Consider the following 25,314-nt stretch of genomic DNA (forward strand, 5'->3'; position numbering starts at 1 on the left):
AAGTATCATATTTTGCCTAAACATAATCTCTTTGATTTTTTGTAGTTTCATTAGGTTGTAACACAACTAATGCTTAGAAATTATATCTTATATAAGTGAAGAAAAATCCTACATTTTTTAAAGTAACTTGTGCTTGAATAGAAAATGTATTTTGAAAAAAAGTATAGTGTGATTTATTTCAACTATATCTAAACTTGGGAATCAATATACTTATAAATACTATTGAACTTGCATTTTGTGGATTCTAATATCTTAATAATCTTATTTTACATATTTCATTTGAAAACCATTTTTCTATTTAATCTTAAATCTTTTTATTACTTGCCTTTTATTTTTCTAAAACAAAATCTCATCAAATATTTGGAACTAGGTTAGAATATTCTTGCTTTGTTTGAAATAGTTTCTTTTGATGTTAGTCAACTCCCATGGGTTCGACTTCGTACTTACATGAACATTATATTCCGAAACGATTCGTGCACTTGTGAGTTTAAATATTAAAACACCCTCATTTGGGCTCAACAAGTTTTTGGCGCCGTTGCCGGGGAAATGCAAGAAAGAAACGATCTTTCTACAAGGTAAGTAACATTCTTCTACTAGTTATTTTATTTTTATTTGCACTATCATCTTAAAAAAAAAAAAAAGGTAAAGTAACAAATATATATCTATAAAAAAAATCGAAAAAAAAGAGTAAAAAAAAAATCGAAAAAGAAAAAAAAGAAAGTTATACATATATTTATATTGTTATATATTATATTATATATATTTCTTGGTAGTTGATGACATTTAGTGCTTCCTACGTACTTATTAGTTGAGTGCATTTGTGCCTCCTAACCCTTTTTCTTTTTCTTTTACTTTTTATGTTTTTTTTTAGTTGAGTGCATTTGTGCCTCCTACATACTTGAACAATCTATCTCCTCTAGTGATGGCATTAATGCCTCATAACTTTTATTTTTGTTTATTATCTTAGTTGATGGCATTAGTGCCTCCTAAGTTTTATTATTATTATTAGTGTTGGTTGATGGCATTAGTGCCTCCTTGCTTTTATTTTTTGTTGATCATTTAGTTGATGGCATTAGTGCCTCCTAATTTTTATATAACTATTTACTATTGCTATTGCTATTGTCATTTTTTTTTCTTAATTATCGCATTTAGTTAGTTGTAATTTTATTTAAGAAAATACTTGAAAAAAAAACTAAAAAAACAAAGCTTGTTCTTTCAACATAAGCAATTTTTGGTTAAAGGAAATTTGGCAAAGTTCTCATCTACGCTTATTAATTAACCTCGGGGAGTTGTTATTAAGTTGTGAGTAAGTGGAATCAAATAGGCCTGGGAACAAGTTAAACAAAAAAAAAATATATAAAAAAAATCATAACAAAAAAAAATATATATTTATATAAACATTATAATCTCTTCTTGTTATAAGTATGCTCTGTGGTTGCGGTTCTAACTGATCTACCACAACAGAAATTTGTTTTCTTGTGATTGTTTGTGTTACTTGGTGAAATTTGTGACATTGTATGCATCATTGGCAACGTAATTCAAAAAATTGTTTGGTGAAAAAATTAGTGTCTTTACTTGAAATTGAAAGTGTTTTTGAAAATTTAAGCATAATGGAACAAGAACCTAATGTTGTGCAAGAAAAAACTCTTCTTGAATACTTTTCACCTATTTCATCTAATGCTCCGTCATGCATTGTTTTGCCCACTACTAATGCCACTCATTTTGAACTTAAACCATCAATCATTCAATTGTTACCATCATTTTATGGTTTAGAAAGAGAGGATCCATACATGCATGTAAAAGACTTTTTGGAAATTTGCTCAACTTTTCGTTTTCAAAAAATTTCAGATGAGTCGGTTAAACTTAGGTTGTTTCCTTTTTCTTTAAAAGATAGAGCCAAAGCTTGGTTAAACTCACTTCCAACTGGAACCATAACTACCTGGGATCAAATTTTTAATAAATTCCTTGCTAAATTTTTCCCCATGTCTAAAACTGATAATTTAAGAAGAGAAATCTCTGAATTTTATCAAAAAGATAATGAAGAATTTTATGAATATTGGGAAAGATTTAAAGATTTATTATTAAAATGTCCCCACCATGGTTTTGAAAAATGGAGACTTGTAAAATATTTTTATGATGGTTTAACCCCTTCAAACCGACAAATGATTCAATCTATGCATACCGGAAAATTTTTAAAATTGCAAGGGCAAGAGGCTTGGGACGCTCTTGAAGAATTGTCTGTTAATTCACAACAATGGAATTATTCTGAGCCCAGGTCTAGAGCCAACCCTTCACCGAAAAGAGAAGAAAAATATGAAATAAAAGAAGAAAGTGATTTAAGAACATCATTTGATAAATTAGCAAGAAAAGTAGAAGCCTTAGTAATAAGTCAATCTATGAATTCTCATGTGCAACCTAAAAAAGATGTTTGTACTTTATGTGCTAGTTCATGTCATAATGCTCAATCATGTCCTTCTTATATTGAAACATTTTCTGAAGAGGCTAATGCTTTACATTCATATGGAAAACCTTCTTCTGATAGCCCATTTTCCAACACATACAATCCAAATTGGAGAAACCATCCTAATTTTTCATAGAGACAAAACCAACCACAAATGAATCAAGGAAACCAATTCCACATGCCAAATCCAAATCATGCCCAACCAAGTTAACCTTACCCTCCACAAAGAAAACCTTCCTTAGAAAACACCTTACAACAATTCATGCAATCCAACCAACAAATCTTACAAAATCAGTCTCAATCCATTGCCAAACTCGAGACACAATTGGGTCAACTTGCTAATGCTGTAATCGAGAGAGAAAAAGGAAGATTTCCTAGCCAACCCATCCCAAATCCTAAAGGCCAATATGAAATAGGAGCTCCTAGTCATAAAGAAGAAGCTAAGTCTATTTCAACTCTTAGGTCCGGAAAACAAATTGTCAAACCCGATTACATACCTCAAGTTGAAAAAGACCAAAGCCAACCTCAAAGTTCCAACACAAATGACCTTTCAAAAGATGATGCTCAAATCCTTCCTTCCATCCCAAAAGCTCCTTTTCCACAAAGATTAATTCCACTCAAGAAAGGCAACCAATATAGTGACATCTTAGAAGTTTTTAAACAAGTAAGCATCAACATTCCTTTCTTAGATGCCATTAAACAAATTCCTGCCTATTCTAAATTCTTAAAAGACCTCTGCACTGTTAAAAGAAACACAAATGTTCCAAAAAAGGCGTTTTTAACTGAACAAGTTAGCTCCATAATTCAACATAAAAGCCTTGTGAAATATAACGATCCCGGTTGTACAACAATTTCATGCATCATTGGCGATCATTTTATTAACAAAGCTTTACTTGATTTAGGAGCTAGTGTGAATTTACTGCCTTATTCTGTGTATAAGCAACTTGGTCTAGGAGAATTAAAACCAACTTCTATAACACTTCAATTAGCCGATCGTTCAGTGAAAATCCCTAGAGGTATTGTAGAAGATGTTTCAATTAAAGTGGATAAATTCTATTTCCCTGTGGACTTTATTGTTCTTGACACTCAACTTGTTAAAAATGCTCATGCTCAAATACCCATCATTCTAGGTATACCATTTTTAGCTACATCTAATGCAATTATCAACTGTCGTAATGGTGTATTGAAATTATCTTTTGGAAACATGACTGTTGAATTAAATGTTTTTAATGTTGCTAAATCTGTTGAGTGTGAAGAAGTGCATGGAGTTAACATGATAGAGAGTATGTGTGAAGATGATGGAAATGACTTACTTGATTTTTGTGAAAAATACTTTGGTATGAACTTGCATATTGATGATTTTAATGATGATGTGAATTCTTTGTTAGAGTCTATACCCTTAAATGAAACCAAAGTTGAACCCTTTTCACCCTTAGATCATGTTCAATCAATTTCCGAGTCTCCAAAGTTAGACCGTAAACCTTTGCCAGAAAATTTAAAATATGCTTTTCTAGGAGAGTTTGAAACCTTGCCTGTTATCATAGCATCTGCTTTAGATAAATAACAAGAAGATAAATTGTTAGATGTCTTTAGCAAACATAAGGAAGCCATAGGTTGGACTATTGGAGACATCAAGGGAATTAGCCCATCCATATGCATGCATAGAATCCATCTAGAAGAAAATGCTAAAACCTCTCGGGAATGCAAAGAAGGTTAAATCCAAATATGAAAGAGGTCGTTAGGGAAGAAGTACTTAAACTATTAGATGTAGGTATCATTTACCCTATTTCTGATAGTCAATGGGTTAGTCCAGTCCAAGTAGTGCCTAAAAAGTCTGGGATCACAGTTGTTGAAAATGAGAAAAATGAATTAATCCCTACTCGAGTACAAAATGGGGTGGAGAGTGTGTATAGACTATAGAAAGCTAAATAATGTTACTAGAAAAGACCACTTTCCTTTACCCTTTATTGATCAAATGCTTGAACGTTTAGTTGGCCATGCATATTATTGTTTTCTTGATGGCTATTCGGGATATAACCAAATCCCCATTGCCCCTGAAGATCAAGAAAAGACTACCTTCACTTGCCCTTTTGGAACCTTTGCATATCGTCGCATGCCTTTTGGTCTTTGTAATGCTCCTGCAACTTTTCAAAGATGTATGATTGCAATATTTTCTGATATGGTTGAAAGAAATCTTGAAGTGTTTATGGACGATTTTTCTGTGTTTGGAAATTCTTTTGATGACTGTTTGCACCATCTTTCTCTTGTTTTAATTCATTGCAAAGAAAAGAATTTAGTTCTTAATTGGGAAAATTTTCATTTTATGGTTTAAAAAAGAATTGTTTTAGGTCATGTAATCTCATCTGAGGGAATAGAAGTTGATAAAGCAAAAGTTGACCTTATTTCAAAACTTCCCCCACCTAAAACAATAAAAGAAATTAGATCATTCTTAGGTCATGCCGGTTTTTATAGAAGATTCATAAAAGACTTTAGCAAAATTTCACGCCCATTATGTCATTTGCTGGGAAAAGAAAATGCTTTTGTCTTTGATAATGATTTCCATGTTGCCTTTGAAAGATTGAAATCCCTTTTGACTAGTGCACCTATTATTTTCCCTCCTGATTGGAATATTCCTTTTGAAATAATGTGTGATGCTTCTAATTATGCTATTGGTGCTGTTCTAGGACAAAGAATTAACAAGTTACCTCATGTAATCTACTATGCTAGCAAAACTTGAACGATGCTCAATTAAATTATTCTACAACTGAAAAAGAATTGCTTGCTGTTGTGTTTGCATTAGAGAATTTATATTTGTATTTTGATACATTGAGGACAATGCATACATTAAGTTTGGGGGTAGTGGGTTTATATGGTTACTTCTTTCATGTGGTTGAAAATGGTAGAATTTTTTTTTTTTTTTTTTAAATATTTAAACAATATGCATACCTATTTATAACAATAGGTAACAAGTAGGAAGGATCAAGAGTCACCAATATGCATACTTATTTATTTGAATCTTTGATTCACAAAAATTACACAAATGGATAGTTCACATCACAACTATTCATTTGGAAGATTTAACATTGAAGTACAAATATATTTCATAAAAATGAATTCAAGTGATTACTATTCTTTACTATGGAAGGATGAGATAAATCTTATGAGAAATCTAAAAATGACATTATACCATTGGCAATAATGCAATAAAAGATTGGACATAAAACCCTAACACAAATATTACTTTTACTATTTATAAAATACATAGAGGGAGCAAAAGTAAATATATATGAATGGGATGGAGAAAATAATAAAAATATTATCTATATTATTTTTACTAATTTGATAAAACATAGAAAGTGCTTGACAAAATCTATATACTATTAGTAAACATAAATAAAGATAACAAGAAGAAGAAATAGAGATGAAAGAAAATAAATCACTCAAATATATAAACTTTAAGCACATGGTGAATCAAAAATACCAAACAAAGTCATAGTGCATATAGGATCATCCTAACCTTCCTAAGAAGGTTAGCCTATTATGCTAGATATTCTCATGAAATTCTAGAGAGAAAATGTGAGAAATGAGACTAAAATTTGGTAAAGTTTTGCTACCTCAAAATTACATTGTAAATGCGATAGGATAATCCCTATTTATAGAGGGAGAAAAGGACTAAAAAGAAATTAAACAACAAAATGGGGTTTACAAAATAAATCTGAAATATTAATAATAAAATATGATTTTGAAAAATCAAATCTTATTATAAATATTAACCTAGTTATTTTGGTGCATGGTCAATATGCCTTTTTTCTAAAACACCAAAAAAAGGCGAGCTTTAAAGCTCAAAATGAGAAGTTCAAGGCCCAAAGTGCTTAAAAGATTGGGTTCATGGGTGGCTGTGGCAGGCTGGACTTTTGACCAAGCCCAGCCAATGGAGCGCGCCACGTGGACGCACAAAGCTGAGGGGAATTGCTTGGTTGATCGGGTCAACACAAGAGGAGAAAGGAGGCATGCAGGTCGCGGGTTGGGGCGCCAGGTGGGTCGTTCGCTGGGTGGCTGGGACGCGTGGCGCGAGGGAGAGGCGCCACTTGGCGCACTGGGCTCAAAGGAAGCCAGGCAGGCCTGGGGTGCTATTGGGCTTCCTTCTTGGGCTTGGATCTCAAAAATACCATTTTTTCCAATTCTTTTTCAGCTTAAAATATTTATTTCTTCTTTCTTTTTTTCCTTGTTTCCAAGTGCCAAAAATACCACTTAAATCCTACAAAATAAAACAAATTAAATTAAGATTGAATATTTTCATTTATAAATTAAATCATATTAATTCCATGAAAATAATAATTAAAACTTAATTTATTTTGACTATTAAAATCAATAAATGTGTATTTTTGGGCACTAATTATATGGGTTCTCTTCACTTGTTCTTCCTTTTTCTCTTAAGTGCTCTTGAAGGAATTTTTGGAGTTAGCTTGAATTTTAAAATTTCTGGGGAATATTTGGTTTGATTAAGTGGTTTATAAACTAATTTCGATACTTGTTACTGCTGGGAAATTATGTTTTAAAGTTGGAATTTCAAAATTTGAAGCTTAAGTTGAGTTTGAAACTCAACAATGGTAGGTTATGTTTAGCTGGGTTTTAAGTGTGTTTGTGTGGTCTAACGAGGTTGAGTTCTGGTTATCTAAGTGGTATGAGGTGTTTTGAGGTCAAAAATCTGGTCTGGAAACTTGGTTTGGTGCTTTTTGAGGGCTTAGGTCGGATTGGGGCAAGTTTGGGTCGAAGGAATTGCAGAAAACGTAACCTAGAATTTTGGGTTCGTGATGTAGCGCCCCTGCGCTATGCAAGGGAAATTTTTGAGAATCTTTGACTTGTTGGGCGTCTCTGCCTAATGCCCATTTCAACATACCTCATTTTTAAGGTTTGGGAAGAACTTGGGGGCCCGGGGGACGATTCCACCACCCCGTTTGGTGGAATTGGAGGTCCCAAGAGCTTGGGATTGGTCATGAATTCAATAATTGGATTTAGTTCTTAACGGAAGTACCATTTATGGTTATGACTAGGTATATCGCAAGGCTTGGGGAAGGATAATGCTCGAGGTCACACTATTATTCGCACAGGACCTGAGGTAAGAGAATTGCACTGGGATTGTGATTAGGGTTTGAGCCTCGGTTATTGAACATGATTATAATCATGCCTTTGAATATCTGTTTAAATAGGAGTGACTGTGTTATTTCTGAGTTATATACTTGATTGAATCCGATTGAAAAGCTTGGCTTATAAGTCGTGGTCGGCATAATCATATGAAATGTAGGCCGTTACAGCTGGGCCACTTGGAAGTGCGATATGCATTTGTTTGGCTTTGAAGCCGCTTGAATAAATGAAGTGCAGTATACACTCGAGTGATTCTATGGTCGCATAATTGAGTTAAATGTCTGTTTGAGTATGGTTATTATCGCTATGCAGGCTATTAATGTTCTGTTGATTATCTGTTTCTATTTATTTAATTTTTCTTGCTGAGCTTATGCTCACGGGTGCTATATGGTGCATGTAAGGGTAAAGAGAAGCTGGACCAACCATGAGTTGGAGAGCTTGAGGGGTGGCGTGTACATATGCAACCTGCTCGACCGCCACAGCCGGGATCTTTGTTGAGGAACTAGGGTTGAACCCTATTTTTTCTCTTAGGCTGGCCTCTCTTTGTATTCTTTTGAGTTGTAATTAACTTTTAAACTCTTTTTGAATCCCATGTACAGACTCACACTTTTAATTAAAAATGATTACTGTTTGGCCGAAATTTTTAATACCTAAACTATTAGTTAATTTTAATTACACGTTTAAGTCCATAAGACTTGCTTAATAAGTTAAGCACAATTTTAAACACACAAGTGTAACGATCCTGGATTAGTAATACGTTACAATTATGCTGCAAAAAAATCAACCCTAATAGTAGTTAAGGATTTACCATGGCAAAATATTAGGGTTTGGGCCTGGATATATAGTGGGTAATAGCTTGGACCTTGCCTTCCTACATCAAGCCTTGTCAAACAACTAAATTTGGAGCTTGTAGACCCTTGTTGTTGGCCTTTAAGAATTTAGAATGCATTGGTTTAGCATCCCTGTGTACTTTTTTTCATTTATTTTCTAAGAACTGCCTTATGATAATGAATATATAAGAAAAATGTAGTTGTTGGATGATGGTAAATTTTAAGATTTGTTTTGATCCTTGTTTAGTAATTACAAATTAGTGAAGAGAATGTTGAACTATCAAAGATAGCTGAATGCCTTTATTACATTTGAAACTATTGTTATTTGTATTAATCATTAATGGATTTATGGATGTGGAACGTATGGATGTGGAACCTATGGAGAAATTTATTTTATATGTTGGCCTGATCTATATTAGTGTCAAATTAAATAGTCAAACATTAGTTTAAATTGAAAAATGGAGGAACGGTTAAGAGTTATGAGTTTAATTGCTGAGAAGTGGAGTGAATTTATGTTTTTATAGGGTTGAAATATGCTCATTATATTTTCTCTATTTCCATGTGGGACAAAATCTAAAGTATTAAAGTATGGGTGTTCAAAAAATCGCCCATCCTACACTACATCACAAAATTTTAAACTTTTCTTGATGTAGTGTGAGTTGAATTTTTCTCATATTACATGGTGCGGTGCAGTATGCTGTTTGAAATTTTGTAATTGACGTTTAAACTGCACACACCCGCATTGTGGACCTTGAATAAATTGCATAAATTAACTTGGAGTTTCTGTAAGTTTGATAGTTTGTTTGATATTATAATGATGTTGTTGAAACTTTGGTTATCTTACTTTGCTATGATTTTAAACTTTTCCATTGTTCAAACTTTGATTGTATTGTTGAACTTAAAACACCCACACCACACCACAATATAATCAAAGATATTAGATTGGAAAACAACTCAATCGGATATGTTAGATTTTACATCTAATCCAATTATATTTTGTGTATTAAAATTTGGGCTAAATTTAAAACTCATAAAAAATTAATAATAAAAGTGTTGAAATTATTTTTCATATATGAATTTATAATAAGCCCATAACCAACAAATCTAGGAAAAACAACAAAAATTCAAAGCTATACATCTACATCAAATTCTAATTAGGATACAATCTAATTAGAATTTGATTTATACAAGTTTTAGAGATCAGTTATTTATAGATTTTGCAAAGCTACAAACAACCAATATCATCACCTGCTAACCAAATCCCCATAATAGCTTTGGACCCATCATCTGCAGATGTGTGGTCTTTTTTTCTCTTGAGAAAGCTGATAATTTAATGTGCTTAGGTCAAGTAATTTTTCATGTACAATTTATAAAGAACTACGTAGATTTATATTGATAAAGTACATCATATATATATATTATTGAGTGAACTATAAGTAGTAATTACAAACAAAGTACATATAAAAACAGCCCTTTTATCTTGCCAAACTGATCTACTTAATAAGATTTATATTTGTGAACACACACCCTATCAAAAAACACAGGTGGTGATGAACACAAATATCCCAAAAAAAAAAAAAACCTTCCATTAGAATCATCAGCAAGGCATAACAACATCTCATCCTGATGATCCTTTTATTTACACTCAAAAAAAAAAAAAAAAAACTAATGCTTATAACAAGCAAGCATAGTAGTACACGTGGTAGTGGGAGAGCAAGGGGTTCACCGGAGACGGAGTAGCCGTTGGAGATTGTCCATGGCATCATAATCGATTTCGACAGTTGCTTCAGCGTTACAAGTAGTATTGAGCTTGGGCTTAACAAAAAATCACTTTTACAAGTTATAATATTAGGGGCGACATATAACAAATCAAGGGTGACTTGCCCCTAATATTCTGAAACAATATTAGGGGCGACATGATATTGGGGCTAGTGGCCCTTGATAATGAGGTATTTTGTCCAGAAAAAGAGAGAAATTCAGGTGGTATTTTTTATTTTCGTGAAACTTATTAGGGGCGACTTTTTTCCCCTAATAGTGGGGTTCGTTGCCCCTAATAATGCTTTATACACAACCACCCTCGACCCCACAGCTCACTTCTCTGCAACTTAAACTAATCAAATCAAAACCCCACCGCCCCTCTCTCTTCTCCCTCATAGTCCCCGTCCCTCTCTCTCTCTCTCTTCTCCCTCCCTTCCTCACTCTTTCTCTCTTCTCCCTCACTCTCTTGTCGATCTCTTTCTCTCTCTCGGCCCCCCTTCCCCGATCTCCTCTCTCTCCCTTCTCTCTTTCTCACTCAGGGAGGTAGTGCCAGCCAACTCCATAACCATCATCGCGAGGCAGCGTTGGCCGACTCCACCACCACCAAGACCGGATCCACCTCCACCACCACCACCTGATTCAACAGATTATATATATATATATATATTTAGCATTTTTATTATATATATTTATATTTTAATAATTATTATATTGTGTTTATGTGTAGAGATTGAAGGGGAAAGAGAAAATTAAGGGAGAAAGGCATCAATGTATTTTTTTTTTTATTATGTTTAAGTAATTAGTTTAATTTAGTTAATAAAAAATATATTTATATTCAAAATGTTTGAAATATTAAAATTATTAGTGTTGATATGTGTTTAGGTAATATTAGTGTTATCATTATTTATTTAGAAAAAATAAATTGTGAATGTTTACTAATATGTGTTTCAAAAAATTAATTGTGAATGTGGCTAGAAAATAATATGTATTTAGTGTTATTAATATATTTTTTAAAAAATATATTGTGAATATGTGTAGAAAATTGCATAATATATTGTCAAAGTTCTGAGAATTTTCTGAATGTCATTTGCAGACTTTTAAATTTTTTGGATAGCTTAGAATATAGATGTTAAGCTGTCGAAATTTCGGTATAGTTAAGGGACTAAATAAATAATTAAATAATAAATAAAACTTTGAATAATTAGAATTAACAAAATAGGTTAAAGAATAAATTAAAAAATTAGATAAATAATTTAATTTAATATAAAAAAATATAATAATTTAAAAATATATTAAAATTTTATAATTTAATTTAATAAATTAAAATATTAGATAAATAATTTAAAATAAATTAAAAAATTGTAATTTAATTTAATATTAACAAATTTATTAATTAAAAATTAGATAAATAATTTAATATAACAAAGTAATAATAAACTTAACAAATAATAAATAATTTTTTTAAAATATTAAAAAAAATGATTATTCATAAATTTAACATTAATTTCAATTAAGAAAAAATAAGTTTGATAATTAAAGAATAAATAATTATGAAAAATCTTGACAAAATTGAAAACTAAGAATGGAAATAATTACCTATACTTAATTTTAATTAAATAATAATTAAAATAAAAATTAATAATAATCATAACTATAATAACATTCTATTAATAAATGTAGTTGTAATTATTAAAGAGAATTCAATCTTAAACATTATAAAATAAGACTTTATAAAACATCATATATATAAGATATGATAATTATTATCACATAGTGATAATGGTTATTATTTCTAATAACAAAAAGCCATAGACATACACTTAGTGGATGCCTTGGAGATAGTAATTAGAGTCAAAGTATTAATCTAGTATTCCTCATTTTTTTAAGATGTTTATTCAAACATCTTAAAAGACTAGGGAGTAGTAGATGCCTGCTTATTATCTCCAAGGGATCCACTAGGTCGGAATAGGATATGTTGGAGTTCGGAATAAAATAATTAAATAATAATTATAATATGAATTCAATAAAACCATAAGACTTTGCAAGACATCATAAATTATGTTGAGAAAATATTTAATTTTTGTTGATTTTCTCTTTGGTGATAAAATGTTATGACAAAATATATGTGTAAAAAAATGTATAATATATTGTCAATGTTCTGAGAATTTTCTAAATGTCATTTGCATGCATTTAAATTTTTGAGATAACTTAGAATATAGACGTTATGCTGCCGAAATTTTAGTAGAGTTAGGAGACTAAATAAATAAAACTTTGAATAATTAGAATTAACAAAATAAATTAAAAAATTAGATAAATAATTTAACTTAATATAAACAAATTTAATAATTTTAAAATAAATTAAAAAATTAAAATTTAGTGTAATATTAACAAATTTAGTAATTTAATTTAATATTAACAAATTTAATAATTTAAAAATAAATTAAGGATGAATTGCTTGTCGACCTTACTGATGATGTGTGTCCGATAGATGTTGATGTAATTAGTGATGGTAGTGACTATTCTACTTAGTTTTGTATTTCTGTAAAAGTATTATACATATTAAGAAATAAAAAGTTTGTTTCCAAATAGCATGTTTCAAAGTACCTAATCAGTTAAAATAATACTCACTGAAATTAATTATAAATAAGAATTAAATATTAAAATAGATATGTTAAATTACTGTCGTGCTAGCAGATGTCAGCAGATGTGGCTAGAGCCCATGGTGGAGACACTGGCAGTGATCCTCCATCGGATCCTACTCGATCCCGACTTCATGCGAGTCAGGTAATTTTTTTTCTTCTTTTATTCACTCAAATATGTTTATCCTGTATATACTAATATTCCCTGTATTGTTAATAAAAAAAAATATAGGAATCTCAACTAAGAGAAAAGGTCGTGATGCATCTATTGGAAAAGATCTAGATGAGAGGCGGTGTAAAAATGGAAAACTACTAGAAGTACACTCTTTGCCTGCGAACGTACAAGGTTGTTAGGGGCGAGTATGGTGCTTTTGTCCGCCTCATGGGCACCCAAATTAAAACGAAAGTTCCAGGATATTTTGATTCTTGAGAATCAGTGCCAAAACAATACAAGGACCAAGTCCTTGGCACGATCCAGGTAAAAAAAATATTAAATGATTTTTTTAAAATGTGTCTTTAATATAGTATATATATTATTAATATGTTTATTTTTCAATTTAGTGGTATTATCAAATAGAGGGCCGCGAGGATTTCGTAAAGTGTATAGATGATATCGATCAAGAGATGAAAGACCGATACTGTCATAGGAAAACAATAAGACACGAACACTTTGAAAAATACTACAAAGGACCAGAGGATTGGGATAAGGTTCTAGACAACCTAACCAAGAATGTTAACAAGGAGGAGTGGAAGCAGATCGCCAGTTATTTACAAGTCTGAAATTTATTGCGCACTCCCTAAAGAACAAGGAAAATTGGAAGAAACAAAAGTATTCTACAACGCAAGGTACAAAATCGTTGGCGTCCATCCGTTACGAAAGAGTTGTGAAAGTTAATGTTATCAAAATTACATTCTTTTAAATTATATGTTCTCTAACATTTAAGTTATATTTTTTAGGCGAACTCGGACCTTATTGAGTCATGGAAGGAATACCACTAGAAGAAAACAACAAATGATTTTGTGAACGACGATGCTCGACAAGATTAAGTAAGTTTGAATTATGTTTTTAATATTCATAGAGTTATATTTATTGTTAGTGTCTAACGTTTTCTGAAAACAAGAAAAACTAATTGCTGATTTTGAGTTACAAACTCAGCAAACATCTCGTGCCGCTTCCAATGATGATGGTTCAACAACAGTTGATCAGATGCAGGTGCTACAAAAAGTACTAGGCCAAAAGCGTGGACACGAGCGAGGAGTGAGCTGCAAATTAAAGGGGTTGGGGTCATCATCTACCCAGTGCTCTCACTTCATCGAGTCTCAAGCTCCTCCTCCACGTTCATCAGAGCAGATAGAAAATTTGGAGAATAAGCTAAAGAATTTGACTGACCAAGTCAATTTCTTGTCTCAATTTCTTCCACCTTCATTTCGTCCACCAAACGTTCAGATGTCGCCTATGCCTGATAGCGACAATATTTCTAGAGCTTCGTCTTCTCAACCTCCAGCTCCAGCCTATCCTTCCATGTACGGGGCAGCACATCTCAACCTATGGCACCTCCATACATGTACGGAGCAACACCATCACCTTATCCGTGGCCGATTCCACCGTCGTCGCAGCCGCCGTATCTCTACATGTATGGAGCAAGATCATCCACATTACCTCCCCTATATCCCTGGCCGATGCTGCCGCCGCAGCCATCACAACTACAACAAGAAGACAATATGGAGGATGAGACAGCTGGTTTAGGAGACTAGGTTTATATTATTGTTGGTTATTGTTACATTATATTAACAATATGAATATTTGTTATCTTAGTTGACTAATTTGAGTATTTAATATAATATTTTTATTTGTAATATATCTGTTTTCTATTATTTAAATTTTAATTAATAATTTATATTTTAATTAATGATTTAAATTTTAATTATTAATTTAAAATTTAATTAATTATTTTTTAATTATTAAAATAATTTTATTATTTTTTATAAATAAAAATGTATTAGGGGCCATAGTTGACAGTTTATTGATATTATAATGATGTTGTTGAAACTTTGGTTATCTTACTTTGCTATGATTTTAAACTTTTCTATTGTTCAAACTTTGATTGTTGAACTTAAAACACCCACAGCACACCACAATATAATCAAAGATATTGGAATGGAAAACAACTCAATCTATGTTAAAATTTGACATCTAATCCAATTATATTTTGTGCATTAATTTGGGCTAAATTTAAAACTCATAAAAAAATTAATAGTAAAAGTGTTGAAATTATCTTCATATATGAATTTTAAATTATTTTATTAAATCAAGTGTTAATAAGTTTAAACTTATACACAAGTCCATGAACTAGGAAAAACAACAAAAATTCAAAGCTATACAAGTACATCAAATTCGAATTAGAATTTGATTTATACAAGTTTTAGAGATCAGTTATTTATAGATTTTGCAAAGCTACAAACAACCAATATCACATCACCTGCTAACCAAATCCCCATATATAATAGCTTTGGACCAATCCTCTGCAGATGTGTGGTCTTTTTTTCTCTTGAGAAAGCTGATCAAGTAATTTTTCATGTACAATTCATAAACAACTACGTAGATTTATATTGATAAAGTACATCAAATATATATATATATATTATTGAGTGAACTATAAGTAGTAATAACAAACAAAGGTACATATAAAAACAACCCTTTTCTTGCCAAACTGATCTACCTAATAAGATTTATATCTGTGCTCACACACCCTATAAAAAAACACAGGTGGTGATGAACACAAAATATCCCCCCATAATAAAAAAAACTTTCCATTAGAATCATCAGCAAGGCATAACAACATCTCATCCTGATGATCCTTTTATTTACACTCCAACAAAGAAAAACTACTGGTTATAACAAGGAAGCATATAGTAGAAGAGAGTATACGTGGTAGTGGGAGAGAGAGGGGTTCACCGGAGACGGAGTAGCCGACGGAGATTGTCCGTTGCACCGGCATCGATTCCGGCAGCTGCTTCAGCGTTGCAAGTAGTACTGAGCTTGGGCTTAAGTGAAAACCTCGGCAGAGGAAGGCTGCTCGGCGGTGGAGCTAGGCTAAACACCGAACCAGAAAACTTGTCTAAATCTTCCACAGAACAAACTCTACTCTTTCTAGTGGTTAAAGCCTTAGGAAGATCATTCGGATCGGGTCCTAACCTGTTCGTGGAAGCAATAACCAGAGACTCAGATTTCATCAAGTTGGCAACTTTGGCTGCTGGGTTGGATTTTGATTTCTTGGGTGTGAGGGAGTGGTTTCTGGTTACTCCGTTGGTGTTTTTGGTATTGGTCCGAGGGCACGAACGGCCTCTGGTTATTGGTGATGATGAAGAGAGAGGAAGAAGCGGTAGAGGAAGTAAAGGTGGGTTTGGTTGTCGTTGATGACGATATGGGTTATTATTAGGATATAGAGAAGAAGAAGAAGATGATGAATTAGAGAAGGAAAGAGGAGGAGGAAGGCGTTGAATGATGCCGGCGCCGTACATGTTCGCCGTCGCCGGAGCTATGTTTTCAGATGGTTTATTGTAGTAATGACCAGAAGAAACTCGGCTGTTCTTCTTCGGGGTGGTTCTGATCATCATTTGCTTGTTGCTGTTGTACCCAACTGAGATTGACGATGAAGAGTACCTGTCAACAATCACTGTTTCCATAGCCATAATAATATAATTAAGATCTTCGATTAGAAATTACAACAAAAAAGGGCGATATGATCCTTCTAATAACTCGATCAATAGCCTGGCTGAAACTGAGGAAATGGAAAATTCCTTACGGATTTTCTCGAGAAAGTTGTATATAATTAGAAAGAGAAAAAAATTAACTAAAAAAAAATACAGATCTATATATAGAAATACAATCAGATTACGAGAAAGAGAACGCAATCACACAAACACACATATAGAGAAGAAAACTTAATTAAAAGAAGGTAATTAGTGAATTAGATAGAAGAGATTAACGTTCTATTTCTCGTAATCTTAATAAGACAACGTTCATATGAATGAATAATAATAAGAGCTTAATAATAATAACATGTAACGAATCTTCATCCTTACGCACTCTCTAAGCTCTCTATTTATATAAAAAAAAAGGAAAATAAAGCAACAGCCTTTTCCAACGGCTACTTTATATAATTATTTTTATTTTTATTAAAAAAAAAAGTCATTGTCACCCCCAAATTGACCGACAACCGTTACAGTCGGCTAACCAAGCCCAACTCAACCCAAATGGTGGGTTGGGTGGGCGGCAACCGCCGAATCGGTTATGACCGTTGGATGAGATGAGATTTATTAAGAAATAGCCGTTGAGAGGATTTGGAGCGTTGGATCGTTCCTCCTACTTTGTCTGGTCTTGTATGGGACATAATCAATCCTAGCCATACACGTCATCGTCTCATTTTATGTTACGATCCCAATCACTGTGACCTCACGCCTCGGCAAAGGTTTGCTGCCTTGGCTTTTGATTATTATTATTATTATTATATGAATTGGAAAATCTAAATCTCAAAATCTGTATGATTATTATTATTATTTTACGTACAGATGAATGATGAGCTGGCCAATGTCACTGACACGTGGCATCTCTCTAGCCATGTATGTGACGTTACATATTTTTACATGGTGGTGGTTATAGATCTTCCAACTCAGCTATGCTAGGCCCCTCCCTTATCTAATTATTACCATTATTATACCAGATAAGTTTGATATTTGCTATTTTTTTAATATATTATTTAAAAGATATATATAAATATAAGGCACTCCTAAAGTCTGTCAGTTATACTGAGAGGACTTAGTCCTTGAGAGGACTTAGTCCTTCAGGTCGATGTGAGTCATTGGATGTGTGCAATTTTTATATTTAACGGCTGGATTTAATGTGAAGGCTTTGAGTGTGCAAAAATACTGAAATACCCCATATGTGTACCCATTAATCGGCTACGGTTTGTCTTCGTGTAAACTGCATTTTTTTTTCAAAAAAACTTCTGAAAACTGAATTAGTTTCTTTCCCTCCCCCGACTAACCGAACAAGGTTATTCTCCTCCCCAACTCTGATAAGACATGTATTCTGAAAAGAACCCCATGGCTTCCTCAAGGAAGGATTCAAAGAAGGAGGATGAAAAGTTACACATCCAGGCTGAGTCCAACAGTCCAAAAGTTGTCCCAAAAAGCTGGGATACTACCATCGACAATTACGTACAGTCTCTGGGGAACTCAGTACATGTTCAAGTCAGCGAACCAGCACCTGTGATCAAGTTGACAACCATCGCTCCTTATGAAGTTTTTCGTAACCCCGTCGAACCGAAACCTGGGAGAGCAGAACCAGTAGATGTTCAATGTTTCATTGCAGAGGAAATACGCAAGTTCGACGAAGCAATGGCGCAGGCTCAATCCGTGCGTAAGGAAATTGAGAAGATTGAAATAAAATGGTGCACTGTGAATGGAATGCAAGATGCAGTTGACACTATGGTTCTGTGTTTCCAAGAGTTGGAGGACATAGTGGACCCTGAACTTAATGCATATCAGTCATCTAATTAAGCTATTACTGATATTAATCATGTAGGTGGTTCAACTAGTAAGTTCTTTTCATGGAGTATATGTGGTCATCTGAAGAGAGAAATTGCCATTTTAAATATACTATATACACGTCTGTGTGTGTACAAGACAAATTGGCTGGACCTTATCTTTTGAAAATGATCATGCAGTGGCCACCGTATTTTATTATGTTAAGTAAATGACTTATCATTAAGCATTTAAATGTGTAGATGTCACCACCTTTGTATTCATTTCTTCTACAGAATAAAAAAAATATAGCAGCTTCAGTTTTTGTTACGTTATTTTATTATACATTTGTCTAAGTCAATTATAATAGTTACTTAGTACCAGTCAAATAGTTACGTGTCTACAATCGTAAATAAGTCACAACCCTTACCTATATTTACTATAAAACCCTCAACTGTACTATTTATTGGACCTAAAATTACGCTTCTACCCCCACTTATTTAAACAGTGCCAACAAAAAAAACACAACCGGTTATACCAAGTCAAAATACTCAAAAGTCAACATTTTAATACCAATGTACATTTGACACTTGGCAAATTTCTGAGCCCCACATAAAGGACTTAGTCCTGTGAGGGACGCCAGAATTGCCCATAAATATAATGTGGAATTTTCACCACTTTTGTCATTATATTATAATATTTCCTATTTTCGGTACTTAAAAAATTTATAATAACATATATTATAGTTATAATGTGTATTCTATCAATTTTCGAGAATTTATGAAAAATTTACAATATGAAAATTTGAGTTCAAATAGTCAGTTGCACACATGCATGATTTTTATATACGCATGGAAAACAAACTATTTTTACTCTAATTTTGACACTGTAAATTCATCGAAATTTCTTAAAAATTAGCGGAATGCCTACTATAACTATCATATACGTTGACATACAAAAAAATTGTGTTATAATTTCTCCACGTACCAAAAACAGAATACACTCCTACCATAAGGGAAAAAATAATATCCTTACTTAAAAAAAAGTTCCCTATATATAAAATGAATTTATTATTAGGGGCATAGAGATAAATAGCCAAGAAGGAACTAAAATATATTTACTATATTATTAAATGAATAATGATATGTGTAAAATATTACACTAACTGATATGACATTAAAATAATAAGTTTTGATTTAAATAAATTTTATTAGTTAAATAAAACTGTCACGTTAATTAATATTTTAGTGTATATATATATCATTACTCGTACATACTTATATATAATTTATTTATTTTTGAAAATCAGATGAATTATATACTTATATATAATTATGATGTAGAGATTTTTCCAAATATAAAATTATGATAAAGAGTGAGTTTATGTAATCATCTCTCTTATTCTGAATTTAGTTATCCTTTTCTTCAAGTTTTTAACAAGATATATATACAGATTTTTTTAATTCGATAAAATATTTATAACTTTTTCGTTCAATAATTTTCAAGCGTGTCATCCTAATCATATGTTGAGTAGAGCTATGCGATCGAATATTATTATTATTATTATTAACTCTCATCTTTACTTTTATTATTATTATTATTATTATTATTAACTCGCATCTTTACTTTTATTATATCTTTTCAAAAAGAAAAAAATAAAAAGCTATTCCATCTCAACGTGGAAGTCACGTAGACATTACTTTATTTTACATATACGTATATATCATAATAATATCTTTCGTAAAAATAAGCTAGACACCTCAAACAGCGATCGTTGGACTAACAACTTTTTTTTTTAGCCCCAAAATTATAAAATAAAGTGATATACAATGCCAATATGCCACGCAATTTTTGTTTTCTTTTTAAACGATTTTGTTATTGATAAGAAAAATAAACAAGTCACATAGTTTATATTAGGAAAAATAGTATATAAATTATTATGAGATAATTTGCAAAACTAATCTCTGTCTGATTAGATAAGGCCAGATTATGGGTTCGGAGCCTTTGGTTTGAGATAATTCTGATTTTAGTTTTGTTAATTTTTTTTGCCTAGTTTTGTTTTGTTTAAATTTCAAAATAATGGTGGGTTTCAACCACCACCTTCCTAGATTAGTAGGGTTAGTAGTTATAACAAGGGAATGCTAGTTTTAATTCTTATTAGGTGGTTGGTGGTTCTTCGATCTGTGCAAATCACTTCTTTAAGAGTCTCGATTTTTCTTTCTTTGGCTATCAGATCTAGGGGATTCCTCGATTTCTATTTCTCCTGTGTTACGTGACATTCTGATATCTAGTGTCAGGGCTTATGAACATGTTTACTCGTTGTTTTATTTTCCTTATTCCTAGTTTGAATAATGAAGTTGTTATCTCCTGTCTTCTATTAGAAGATTATTGGCTGATGGTCATTGGTGAGGTTGATCTATCATATGCTCATTTGGAAAGTAAACTTAGTTTACTACGCACCTCGTTGGAATTTTGATTGCTTGTGGCTAATTAGACTTTTAGTTGAACTTTCTGTTAAGATTTTCTTTTTATTGATTATTATAACGACTTAGTATGTTGATGTTGGTTGATTTTTCTCTATAAATGTTATCTTCTAATAATAGACTATATCCGATTGACCTATTAATTAATATTTCCTTTACTTTAAAAAAAAATCTCTTTCTCAGTTATGTTTGAAACAAAAAATGTGTGTTAATATAATTTCTGACAACACTTAGTACTTACACACAACAAAATGTATTAAATTATTAATAACATGCTATTTTAATATAAAATTATTTTCACCAATTATTATATATTAAATGTTATTGTATAGTATTGTTATATATTGATCTCGCATATATGTTTATTTGAATAGATTAATGATACTCTTAAATATCACAAAATGGGGCCATGGTCGGTTCCATTCTATCATTATACTATTCCTTTCCTCGAGTGAAAAATCCTTTCATTATTAATAAAGCCTACAATTATATATTAACATTAAATTGATTTCTCTATGTTGAAAATTTAATTATTATATGATATATTTTGTATTATCGATTATAGAGGATTGTGTTGTAGTGTTGACATGATGCGCGTGCATCACACGCTCCGATTACCTTTGTGTAGGTTGAATTGACATAATAATAATAATAATAATACCAATTGCTTATAAAAGGGGGAATACTACCCTTCGTAATCATGGGTGTGTTTATTGATTAATATATATTTATATTTATATATATATATACATTTTTATAATTATTAAAGAATACAATATTGATTAATCGTTAAGATAAATGCATGCACGTGGTTTCTTGTTGAAACAAATGAGAATTAGCTATTTTTGGTGGTTAGCTACCCATCTTGAATAGGAATGAAAAAGACTAATGATTTTTCATAATTTGAGACAAAAAATGAGATACTAATCACCGAAAGTAGTTCATTTCCCTAGTCAATTACTTAAACCGCTATAACATCTTCATGTAAATTTTGTGTTAAATTTAACACAAAAAATAAATTAATACTATATTTGACTCAATATTTATAATTGTACTTCAATACACAAGATGCAAATTAATACAAAAAAAATCAATAATTCGTTTAATATTTATCGAGAACATACAAAAATTTATTTTTTTTATTATCCAAAATATGAACTCCAAGAAATTTGTTATTAAAAAAAATAAATAAAAAATAATATATAGTTGGTAATTAATTGTCAACTACTAATAATTAATAGTAATGTAGTAAATAAAAAAGTAGTATTTATTGATATATCAAATTTGACTCATACTATATTTTGTGCTAAATTTGACACAACTTTTAGCATGTGCCGAATGTGGCACACTTTTTTGAAACATCATTGGAATTATATTTTTTTGTAAGATGTGCTAAATATAACATTGCACAAACTTTTTAGCACTCCATTAGAGACTTTTATTTCATCTTAATTACAATATAAATATATATTATCTATGATTAAAGTTCTATTTTGTAATTATATTGTTTTTTTAATCTTATTCTAACCAATAATTAAGCAAAGAAAGATCAACTTTAATTATTTATCAAGTGTATTTGTTTTCTTCCTCTCATTTGCTTGTATTCAAATTTTTTAGATTTTCTTCACTATCTTTTCATCATACTTAAGACTACTTCTAGGGTATTATAATTTTTCGACTCTTAATTTTATTAAAATTATATTGTTTTAATATATTTTTTTAATTTTTAATTGATTTTTTTGTTTGTTTGTAATTTAGTACTTCGTTTTTGAAATAGAATAAAGATGTTGAGTCCCAAAATAATTAAATTGAAGTTGCTAATCCTATGAATAGGTGATAAAAATGATAATTAACCAATTGAAAGAATGAGTCTTCACCTTATTAATTATTTCTTTATTACTCCAATTTCTTTTTCCCCATTATTACACCGGCCTTCACCAACCATGGAGCGATCTCTATTGTAGGGACTCAATTGACTCAATCTTATTTTATTTATTATTATTATTATTATTATGAAAACAACTTTAATTAATAATAATAAATCACTCAAAATCTCTGGAAAAAGAAAAAAAAAAAGTAAATAGACCCTAATTAAAGAGAATTTTTCTCTTCATCACTTTATTAGTAAATACTTTTGCAAAGAGCACAACAAAAAAAAAAAAAGGAAAAATGACAGAGATTAATAATGATTCACATTTTTCAACCTTTCAATATGTTTTTACTATTTAACCTGTGCAAATTAAGTTATTTATTTTTAATTATATCTTATAATAAATACAAATATATTTAGAAAAGTCATTGAAAGATAAAGTAGTCATTTTATCGCCGCCCCATGTTATATATATTAGGGCTGCACATCGGATGGGTTTTTAAGTTTACGGGTTGCTGAGTTCGGGTTTGGTCGAGTTCGGGTGCACGAAAATGGTACCGAACCTGTCCGATACATTTTCGGATTTCGAGTTTTCTAGTGGGGTCGGGTCGGGTTTGGTCGAGCTCGGGTTTGGGCCTTGAATGGGCTTTGACATCATTTTTTACAAAAATGTCATTTTTTGAGTTTTTGTTTAAACTTTTGTCATGTATTTTTACTAAAATAAAATAATTTACAACAACATTCCAATATTCAAAAGCATAATTATTGAATTATTTTTGGTTAGACAAGTGATTTATTTCACACAAAAATTATAAAACAAAAACATATAAAAACATAATATCAAAACATAATTTCGGATTCCTTTTCGGGTTTCGAGTTTAACCCGAACCCGCACAACGTAAGAATTTTAAACCCGAGCCCGAATGTGTTTGAATCGGTTTGGGTGCATCTGAAATTTTCGGATTTTGGCTAAAATCGAGTTTTGCGGGTTCAGGTTGGTTGAGTTAGTCGAGTTTTCGAATTTTGCGGTTAAATGCTCAGCCCTAATATATATATATATAAACTTAATTATGTTTATTATATGTGACTTATTCTAATTTTATTTATATATCGTTTTAACGTAGTGATGATAGTAGTCACATTGACTTTCACTGTTAATGGAAGGAATGCACCACCATTATTATTAAAAAAAACTAGCTTTTATTTTATTTTATATTTTGGCTGAAAATAACAGTCGACGACCACGTGCATGCCTAAATGCATTGGGAAGTCATAATAATATAAAGATCATAGATATACCACCGACCAGGATAAACTTTTCTTCGTAATTTGTAAACATAAGCATGTGTTATATATTTATAGAGAGAGAGTAAAACTCACGCAAGAGCTCTCTGATCTAGAGCTACCATGGTGTGCCAATACAAAGATATAAAATATAACAATTAATAGGGTTATTGGTTTATTATAAATTTATATATATTATTATGAATAAATAAGCTTTTTGTCCCGGCCTATTCCTATTTTAACGTCGTGACCCCTCAAATTTTTTGCATTCTTACAAATTTTTTGCATTCTTTGAACTATTACTACTATTAAATTATACTCTTTTGTCCAAAATAAAGAATGTGACATTTTGAGGAATTGACACCTAATTTTTTCACACCTTTAATTGTTATATTATTTTACATATAATATAATATTTTGATTAAATAAATTATATGACAAATATTATTTTGTCAAATGTAACATATATTATAGAGTTAAAATTTGTAACCCTCATAAAAATTCTTAATAAATGATAATCATAAATTTTGTAACCCTCACAAAAATTCACCATTAGTGTGTAAAATGAGTTACACATCTTAAATTTGATTTTCATTATTAGCTATAATATTTTATAGTTGTTGTGTGCATGTTTTCTAACTCCCAAAGGAGTTTGATGGCATTAGAAAAGCAAATGGTGAATGAGAATTCTATAAATAGAAACTATCTTGCTGTGTGAAAATTACACTACATAGTTTGGAACACTAGTGATGACATGCTCATCTTTATAACACTATGATGAGTATGAGAGAAGGCTTGATAAATCCTTATTAGAAGCATTTCTAGAGAATATTCTCAAAGTGTTCTTATGAGGAAATAAATAACTTTTAGGACAAATGTTTGAACCTTGTTTAAGTCTTGTGTTGCTCTTGAGATCTTCATCTTCTACCTTCTATAATTGTCAGAAGTTATGTAATCTCTTCTCATCTTTTTCTTTTACTTATGTAATTCTATTAATTAATATTATATATATTTTGTGTTTATTTTGATTGTATATTCATTGTTAATATATTCTCTAACATTAACATACTATTACTGTAGAATTGTCAATTGTGACCCTTGAATTATTATTGAATTGTAGAATTGTTTTCCCTGAATTCTCTATCCAAAATTTAGGGGGCACGTATTGCTAGTTGTAATTTTTTTGTATGCGCGTGTAAAATTTAATTATTTGAACATTATTTTCGACATTGTACTATTCGAAATTTCTTAAAAATTTGCAGGATGTCTTAAATGACAACAATGTACACCATCATAAAAAAGAATTGAAAAAAAATTA

The 25,314-nt window shown here is 31.0% G+C and overlaps 1 protein-coding gene and 1 non-coding gene across 2 annotated transcripts; both read right to left on the reverse strand.

Annotated features, from left to right (window-relative positions):
• Window positions 1-1,997: 1,997 nt before the first annotated feature.
• On the reverse strand, window positions 1,998-2,104 carry LOC133807764 (small nucleolar RNA R71). Its single transcript, XR_009879658.1, has one exon. It is a non-coding gene; the product is annotated as a small nucleolar RNA R71 (small nucleolar RNA).
• Window positions 2,105-15,452: 13,348 nt separating this feature from the next.
• On the reverse strand, window positions 15,453-16,926 carry LOC133807443 (uncharacterized). Its single transcript, XM_062245780.1, has one exon. It carries the CDS (start codon window positions 16,524-16,526, stop codon window positions 15,786-15,788), a length of 741 nt encoding a protein of 246 aa, XP_062101764.1. The 5' UTR covers window positions 16,527-16,926; the 3' UTR covers window positions 15,453-15,785.
• Between the last annotated feature and the right edge of the window lie 8,388 nt (window positions 16,927-25,314).

This window comes from Humulus lupulus, chromosome X (assembly GCF_963169125.1).
Source record: "Humulus lupulus chromosome X, drHumLupu1.1, whole genome shotgun sequence".
NCBI classification, from domain to species: Eukaryota; Viridiplantae; Streptophyta; class Magnoliopsida; order Rosales; family Cannabaceae; genus Humulus; species Humulus lupulus.